Below are 8,858 nucleotides of genomic sequence, written 5' to 3' on the forward strand. Positions count from 1 at the left end.
GGGACAGGCCCTCTGGAGTGTTGACGGGGATCCGGGGATGAATCCGCTGCTCCCGTTTGTTGGGGGTCCTCAGGGTCCTGCTGTGGGCCTGGCCATTCCTATGTTCGAGGTGGGGGAGGGACGTAGAGGGGTGCAGCTGGCGGGTGGGCAGGGGGCTGTGAGGGTCCACAGCTCAGCGGACTCAGGGCCGAGGTGGCAGGCAGGCGCTCAGCATGTGGCCTGCCGGTCACACACCCAGCCGTGCAGGAAGCTGCCGCAAAAGGCGTCATTCCACTGCCCCGAGCCCAGCATCATCACGCAGTTCTCGCCCTGGCCTGCGTCGTTGGGCTCCCCCGGCTGCCAGTTGCTGGAAGGGGAGACTTCAGGTCAGAGGATGGGGTAGCAGGAAGGGTACCCACTGCCTTCAGCCTTGACACGTCTCTCCAAGTCTGGGCCCTCCCCATCCCTTCAGGCCAGAGACACCCTTCAGGCACCCCCCGCCCAAGTCTGAGCCTGCATCTAAACCCCGACCATCTCCCTCCGTTGCCATCCAGAAGCTCCCCAAGACCTGGCCCCCAAATACCCTCCCCTCCCATCACAGAAAGGTCCCCCTTCTCCAAGGAGCCCCCTCCTCCAAGGAGCCCCCTCCTCTACATTCTCCCCTCTTCACCTATAGTCCAGGGGGTTATTGTCCATCCAGATGAACTCCCCCTCGATGTCCAGGTCCCGAAGGCCAATCCAGGAGCCCCTCTTGTTGGAGCGTTTGGTCAGGAAGTCCTGGGGAGCAGGACAGGGCTGGAGGGCTGGGGAGACCCCACCTGGTTCCACCCCGCATCTCTGCCACACAGGAAGTCGGGGTGGGGATCTGCCTCCTCCCCCACAGAACCCAGGCCCACCTGCTCCGCCTTGCTGTGGATGCTAACCAACCGCCCGTGCAGTTTGCTGCAGGCGTACCGGGCCTGGATCCATTTCTTGGCGCCCTCACCGAAGTAGTAGCACTTCTTTTGGAAGTAGATCCACTCCTCGGGGCACGTGTTGCACACGGAGCCTGGGGCGGAGGAGAGGCTGAGGGGGGCCACCGTGGTGGATGCTGTGATGGGTACCATGGTGGATGCCGGGGTGGGTGCTGTGGTGGGTGCCGGGGTGAGTGCCGTGGTGGATGCCGTGGTGGGTACCGTGGTGGGTGCCGGGGTAGGTACCGTGGTGGATGCCGTGGTGGATGCCGGGGTGGGTACCGTGGTGGGTGCCGGGGTGGGTGCCGTGGTGGATACCATGGTGGGTGCCGTGGTGGGTGCCGTGGTGGGTACCGTGGTGGGTGCCGGGGTGGGTGCTATGGTGGGCACAGTGGCAGGCGCTGTGGGTACCATGGGCAGAGTGGGTGGCAGCATCACTCCTGGGGTCTGGGCTGAAAGCAGATCCACCCCAAGGCCTAACAGAGAGTCTCCCAGGTTGCCTTCCTCCCTGGAGCTCTGATGCTGATGGGTAAGACCATCTCCACAGCAGGAGCACCTCAACCGCCAAGACCATCAGCACAAACACCCCCGCTGTCAGTAACACCTTCATCACCAGTATCATCGCTGCAGGTACCCACAATGGCCAGCAGCATCTCTCCACCACCAACACCACCTTTACCAACACCAGCCCAGCCACGTCTTAGTCCCCAATGCGGACGGCAATGCTGAGGCCAAGACTGCCAGCATTACTTTCCCCGTCACTGGCCTCACCAACAGCTGACACCCCCCCCCCCCAAATAACAGCCCTGGCCGCCATCGCTGCCAGCACCCTCAAACCAGCACTCTTGGCCACTTTCTGGGAAACTGAGACGACTCTCTTCTAATTGGTCAGGGGAACCTGTGGTGGGGGTGGAGTGGGGTAGGAGAAGATTGGAGGGCTGGGTCCTGACGGTCTTGATCAGGGACCACCTTCGGCTTTCTCCCTTTGCCGCAACCCCAAGGAAACTCTCAGGCACGGTCACCGCCACCAGCACTCCCAGGTGGGAGGTTAAAACCGCTATTACTGGACTGACTCACTCGTGGTTTAAAAGAGGTTTTCTTAGAGTGACGTTCTTGGAGGGCTCCATCGCTTGGGTGGAATTTTTCTAAGGGGTCTTGGGTCCACAGCAGTTTGAGGAGCCCTGGGGGAGAATTCTCACACATCAAACAGTAACCAGTAGGCAGCCGCTCTGAGGGAGCTGCACTAACACAGAAGCCAGCGTCTCGGGACATCCCCCGTGGTCCAGTGGTGAAGAGTTCGCGTTTCCACGGCAGGGGATGTGGGTTCAGTCCCTAGCAGGGGAAGTTCTGCGTGCCGTGTGGTACGGCAAACAACAGCAAAAACACAAAACCCGCAACAGAGAGCATCTCTGGCATCTTCAAGAAAACTTTGGGGATGGTGCCCCCGCTCTGTTTCACACAGTCACCAACAGCCGCAGAGCGGAGCTCAGACCCCAGGCCATGGGGCCAGCCGTTGGGGGAGGAACTCAAGGACCAGCGAGGAATCAGAGTGATCCAGAGCCCCCTTCCCACCCTCCTGGGAGGAGCACAGCGGGGTTTCTTGCTGGGATTCCCACACCCGCACTGGGTCCCAGGGGACCGCACTCCTCCACACTGAGCAGAGATCCTTCCTCTTCTCTGACCCAGCTGGGGCTTCCCAGAGCTGGGAGGCCAAAAATCAAGGGCAGATAGCGGCAAGGAGGCAGGGATTTCAGGCAATACCACCCTGGTCCCACCTTAGGTAAAAGGCACAGGGACTGAAGGTCTGCTCTTTCTGCAGCCTGCTGGCCTGCTAGGGCCACTCCCCATGACCCTTGGAACTGCCAGCTTTGCCTCCATCACTGCCACCCCTGGAGAAGATGTCATGGTCCCCCTGGTCCCCACTGCTGCAGAGGTGATCCCCCGCCCCTCTACCCCCTGGCTGGGTCAGACAATCCTCTGGGAGGGCTGTAGCTGAGGGCATCCTACCCACGACCCTCCCCTGAGCAGAGACGGGCAGAGGCGAGATCAGTAAAGAGAACCTAGCGATGGTGGATGCGAGACAGCTTTTCCTGGAGGAGGGAAAAAGTGTGGGAGCCCACACCCAGGTCGGTGGCGGGGAGCTGCTGGAATCAGGGCTTTCTCAGGTGTCCTCCCGTTGGCCCTGCCACACACGTGTGCACAGAGCCATTCACATTGCCTCGGGCGCACACCTCTACGGCACGTTGGAACACACTGCCGCACACCCATTGTCATGCGCGTGCGCTGACACGCCCACGGGCACAGACGCGCGTGCTCACCGTTGGACTCGTGTAGCTCCATCCACAGCTTCCCCACCTCCTCCTGGAGTCTCTCCAGTGAATCCAAGGCCGCGTGCCTCTCATTCAAGCCTTGGGTGGTTGAGGTAGGGGGCAGGGGTCAGTGTGTTTGCTTTTAGTTTGGGGGGCACAAATCCGGGCATACCTCCCTGCCCCTCCACCCCGCTGCCCCTCCCGAGCCTCACTGTGGGACTTCAAGTTGCTCAGGTCAGCTCGAAGACCATCCAGGTTCCGAGAGAGCTCAGATTCTGATGGGGTGGGGGTGGGGGCAGGGCTGGTGTCAGGACGGATGCCAAGGGGCCCCAAGCCTGACCTCCAGCTCCACAGCCCCCCATGGCTCTAGGACCCAGCCCCCACCCCCAATCCCCCTGCACCCCCCCGCCCGCAACTCCCCCCTGCACCACCACCCCCATCGCTCACCCTGAGATTGCATTCTCTTCTGTTCATCTTGGATTCTCTCCATGACCTGAAGCATCTGGGCAGCTGATTGCAGGGGAGGGGGCTCAGTGGTAACCAAGTTCTGAGACTCACCCCCCAGTTCCCCTTTGACCTCTTCACCTGAGTCTTTAGGGTCACCTGCCCATTTTGCAATTCATGGTGGTCTAGAGCCCTGTGTCCACATGTTCATCCATCCACCCCAAGCATAACTCACTTACCCTGGGATTTCTCGGCCGTCTGGTCACCCTTGTGTCTTTCCAAGTCCTTGGACACCTGAGAGACTGGGGTGGCGGGAGAGAAGACTGGTCCTCAGGAGCCAAGAAGGCAGGTTTGGCAATCTCCCCCCCGACCCCAGGCCCAAGTGCAGGGACCCCTGTCACATAATCACAATGGCCACAGCCACTGTTTAACTTAAAAACAATTAAAAATTGGTTTTAATTTCAGGGGCACCAGTACAGGCAGATCTGGTTTTATTTCACTTTGCAGATACCACTTTGTTTTTTCTTTTTACAAATCAAAGGTCTGTGGCATACAGGGATATGTGTATACAAACAGATGATTGAACTTGGTGTACCCCCCAAAAAATAATAATAAATTTAAAAAATGAAAAAAAGAAAAAGAAAATCTATCGGTGGCATTTTCCCAGCTGCGTCTGCTCACTTTGTGTCTTTGTGTCACATTTTGGTAATTCTTGCAATATTTCAAACTTTTTCATTATGATTGTATTTCTTATGATGAGCTGTGGTCAGTGATCTTTGATGTTACTCTGCTAATTTTTTCAGGGCACCATGAACCACACCCTTATATGGTGAACTTAATCGATAAATGTTGTGTATTATGACTGCTCAATCCACTGGCCATTCACCCATCTCTCTCCCTCTCCTCAGGCCTCCCTGCTCCCTGAGACACAACGACATTAAAATGAAATCAATGCATATCCCTACAGCAGCCTCTAAGTGTTTGAGTGAAAGGAAGAGTCACACGTCTCTCAGCTTAAATCCAAAGCTAGAAATGATGAAGCTTAGGAAGGAAGGCATGTGGAAGGCTGAGACAGGCCCAAAACTAAGCCTCTGGTGCAAAACAGCTAAGTTGTGAACGCAAAGGAAACATTCTTGGAGGAGATTAGGAATGCTACTCCAGGAAAGACCCGGATGGTAAGGAAGTGAAAGAGCCTCATTGCAGATGTAGAGAAAGTTTTCGTGGTCTGGATAGAAGGTCGAACCAGCCACAACATTTGGTGAAGTCAAAGCCTCATCCAGGGCAAAGCCCTAACTCTCTTCAGTTCTGTGAATGCTGAGAGAGGTGAGGAAGCTGCACGAGAAAAGTGTGAGGCCACCAGAGGTTGGTTCATGAGGTTTAAGGGAAAAAGCCACCTCCGTAATAGAAAAGTCAAGGGGAAGTAGCAAGGGCTGGTGTAGAAGCGGCAGCAAGTTCACCAGAAGGTTAAGATAATTCGTGAAGATGGCTACACCAAACGAGAGATTTTCAACGCAGATGAAACTGCCTTGTATTGGAAGAAGATGCCACCTAGGACTTTCATAGCTAGAGAGGAGAAGTCATTGCCTGGCTTCAAAGCTTCAAAGGACAGGCTGAGTCTCTTGTTAGGGGCTAAGGCAGCTGGTGACTTTCAGTTGAAGCCAAGGCTCATTTATCATTCTGAAAATCCTGGGGCTGTTAAGAACTATACTAAATCTACTCTGCCCGTGCTCTATAAATGGAACAACACAGCCTGGATGACAGCACATCTGTTTACAGCACGGTTTACTGAATATTTTAAGCCCACCGTTGAGACCTACTGCTCAGAGAAAAAGGTTCCTTTCAGACTATTACTGTTCATTGATAATGCACGTGGTCACCCAAGAGCTCTGAGGGAGACAGACAAGGAGATTCCTGTTGTTTTCATGACTGCTAACCCACCATCCATGCTGCAACCCATGGATCAAGGAGTCATTTTGACTTTCAAGTCTTATTCGTTAAGAAATACATTTTGTAAGGCTGCAGGCACCATACATAGCGGTTCCTCAGACAGATCTGGGCAAAGTCAACTGAAAACCATCTGGAAAGGATTCACCATTCTAGAGGCCATGAAGAACATGGGTTATTCATGGGAAGAGGTCAAGCTATCCACATGAACAGGATTTTGGAAGAAGCTGATTCTAACCCTCCTGGATGACTTTGAGGGGTTCAAGACTTCAGTGGAGGAGGGACTTCCTAGGTGGCGCAGTGGTTAAGAATCCGCCTGCCAATGCAGGGGATACGGGCTTGATCCCTGCTCCAGGAAGATCCCGCATGCCACGGAGCAACTAAGCCTGTGTGTCACAACTATTGAGCCTGCCCTCTAGAGCCCGCGAACCACAACTATTGAGCCTGTGTGCGGCAACTACTGAAGCCCGTGCGCCTAGAGCCCGTGCTCCGCAGTGAGGAGCCCGCGCACCACAACGAAGAGTAGCCTCTGCTCGCCTCAACTAGAGAAAGCCCTTGTGCAGCAACAAAGACCCAACACAGTCAATAAAAAGAAATAAAGAAATTTATTTTTTAAAAAAACCCAAAGATTTCAGTGAAGGAAAAAACAGCAGATGCGGTGGAAACAGCAAGAGAACTAGAATTATAAGTGGAGCCTGAAGATGGGACTGAATTTCTGCCATCTCAGGATAAAACCTTCCACCAGCAAAAGATTATGACTCACGGAAGTCTCAGATTGATAGTTAGCATTTCTTAACAGGAATATGTTTGCATTAAGGTATGTACACTTTTTTAGACCTAATGCTATTGCACGCTTAATAGACCACAGTATAGTATACACATAACTTTTACGTGTACTGCAAAACCAACATGGCCGTGTGTGATGTTTATTGCGATATTCGTTTTACTCTGGAAACACAACCCACAATATCTCCAAGGTCTGCCTGTACTCAGGAAAGTGCAGGCAAGAATCCAGTGAACGTGTGTACCCTTCCCAGAATGAAATACAAAAGCAGCACTGGACTTGGTTCTGAGCGCTTTGAAAGTCTTAGCTTGTTTCCACCTCTGAGCACCTACAATGATGCCCATTTTACAGGTGAAGAAGCTGAGGCACAGAGCAGTTAAGTAACATTTCCTCAAGCGCTTCTCAAAGCCTCCCCTTCAAGAGTCTCTGGGTTTTCACACCGCTGGGGGTGGGGGGCATAGACTGACCCTTACATCCCGGGGGGACACTGGAGCTCAGACCTTCTCCCTCATCCCACAGCAGTCAGTGGCAGAAGCAGGGCAAGAGCCTGGTCCCCCTGCCCCACCTTGGCCCCTCCATACCATTCCGGGCAGCGGCCTCCTCCAGCCGTTTCAGTTTTTGCGCGGTGTCCCAATCTGGGGAAGAGGAGGGAGAGGAGAGGAAGGATATTTTAGGTGCCCCATCCATCCACACCCCACCTGCCAGCTGGGGATGGAGGCCTTGGGTATACCATGTGGGAGGTGCCGAAAGGGGTGGGGAGGAGTCTGGGGAGCTGGGCCAGGGCAGGGGGCTCTTGAGGGTGGGTGGGAGGGGCACAGAAAGGGGCTAGTGGGGATGTGGCAGGAGACACGATGGGGAAATTGGGCTCTGAGGGCTGTGCCGGGCTCCCCAGGATCTGAGAGTGGGGGTCTGGGAGAGAATATGAGAGGGGGGCCATGCAGGGCTGGGGATGTCCTCACGCCACAGGAGAAGCAGAGTCAGCATCCCAGCCCATAGAGCTGCGATCACCAGCCCCACCAGCGCCACTTGTACCCCCCTCCTGCAGCACTGCCTCCGCCTTCTGTGAAATTTTGGAAACTCTGCCGGGAGTGGGGGAAACAACGAGGAAAGCAGGGTGAGGCTAGGCTCCAGCTCTGCCAGATTCCCATCACCCAGAGCCCCCAGAGTCCTAGGAGTGTGTCCAGAGCCCACACTGAAGCAGAGGGTCTCAGTGGACCCCCAGCCTTCCCTGGACACTTTCCCTACATGCTGCATTCACGTCCAACAGCGACCATAGCCCCCAATCTTTGTCCATCTCTGCATCTGTGCATCTCTGAGTCTGTCCCTCTGCTGGTCCAGCCCAAAGACGGCTGCTTCTTCTGCCCACACTCCAGCAGCCAGCGAGCCTGACTTGGTGCCAGAGAGACACGGGCCAGAGAGACAGGTCTGGGGCCAGGACCAGAGACGCCCCTCCTCCAAAGGCTCCCTCCTCAGGTGGCCGACCCCCAACCCAGCTCTCACCTGCACCCCTTCTCCCTTGTGTGGATTCTGTTACCACCTGCCCCCCAATGCTGGGTCCCCAGCATCACCTCAGGAAGACTGGGTCCTTCTCCTGCCCACCCCGGACCCCCAGCCCTCACCCTGATGTCTGTTCCCTACTTTGAGCTCCTTCCCTAAACACCAGACACTGGGTCTCAGTTCCTCCCCTTATCTGAGCGCTTCCCTCATCCCACTCCAGGGCCCCCCAAAGCTCTACCTTGATGCCCCACTGGGGGCAGGGGTCCCCTCCCCTCAGCCCGTCTGTGAGGAGTCATCGCGCTGAATTCCACTGGTTCTGAGTCCCCTTCACGTGGCCTTCTCTCTATTAGGCTCCCAGTGCCCCAGCTGGAGCTGGGTTTTTTTGTTTTTTTTTTTTTTTTTGGTCATGAGGGTGTTGAGTCAGGGATGGGAGGGGCCCCACCGCTTCCTTCTCCTGCCTGGCTGTACCGGGAAGCCCAGTCAGGGTTCACCTCCCTCCAATGCTGGGCTTTTGCTAAAAATTCACTCTTCTTCACAAATAGGGACCCAGGAGCCCCTTTTCTTCTCCTGGGTGCAAGATAGGAAGTCAGGATTCTTGCTTTCGCCAGGGTCAACATCAGAGGGTTCTCTCACCTGAGTATGAACTTTCCTCCATGACAGCACGGCTCGGATTCTCCCAGTGATAGGGTGCTCACCGCCTTTTCAAGGCAGCTCACTTGCCAGGCACAATCACAGCTCCGCCTGGGATCTGGGTTTTAATGAGGGTTAGGGTTAGATGTCAGCCTCTAGTTTTCTGGCACAGGACAGCACCTGGGACTTGAGGAGCTCAGTGACCATTGGCTGATTTTGTTCAGTCTGCAACTGGGAGTCAGTGTTGTCCCCCCAATTATTGGGGGACACAACTGGTGTGGAAGGTCAGAGGCCTGAGACCAGAGGTAGGTGCCCCAG

General features: G+C 55.4%; 1 protein-coding gene across 1 annotated transcript; it reads right to left on the minus strand.

The window, feature by feature from the left end:
* Positions 1–207: 207 nt before the first annotated feature.
* FCER2 (Fc epsilon receptor II) lies at positions 208–8,565 on the minus strand. Its single transcript, XM_057709821.1, has 11 exons — positions 8,544–8,565; positions 7,373–7,492; positions 6,995–7,048; positions 3,925–3,987; positions 3,689–3,751; positions 3,454–3,516; positions 3,251–3,340; positions 1,208–1,384; positions 876–1,114; positions 650–756; positions 208–346 (listed from the first exon to the last, which is right to left on the minus strand). The coding sequence occupies exons 1-11, from the start codon at positions 8,563–8,565 to the stop codon at positions 208–210; spliced, it is 1,137 nt and encodes a 378-aa protein (XP_057565804.1).
* Between the last annotated feature and the right edge of the window lie 293 nt (positions 8,566–8,858).

Source organism: Hippopotamus amphibius, chromosome 15, assembly GCF_030028045.1.
Source record: "Hippopotamus amphibius kiboko isolate mHipAmp2 chromosome 15, mHipAmp2.hap2, whole genome shotgun sequence".
NCBI lineage: Eukaryota > Metazoa > Chordata > Mammalia > Artiodactyla > Hippopotamidae > Hippopotamus > Hippopotamus amphibius.

Coding starts and splice junctions, on each gene's coding strand:
- FCER2 (XM_057709821.1), bottom strand. CDS start 8,565: ATGGAGGAAAGTTCATACTCAG. Junction 1,385..3,250: donor GGAGCTACACGAGTCCAACG/GTGAGCACGCGC, acceptor ATCTGCTTTCAG/CCCAGACCCCAGGAGTGATG. Junction 347..649: donor AATAACCCCCTGGACTATAG/GTGAAGAGGGGA, acceptor CTCCCCTTCCAG/CAACTGGCAGCCGGGGGAGC.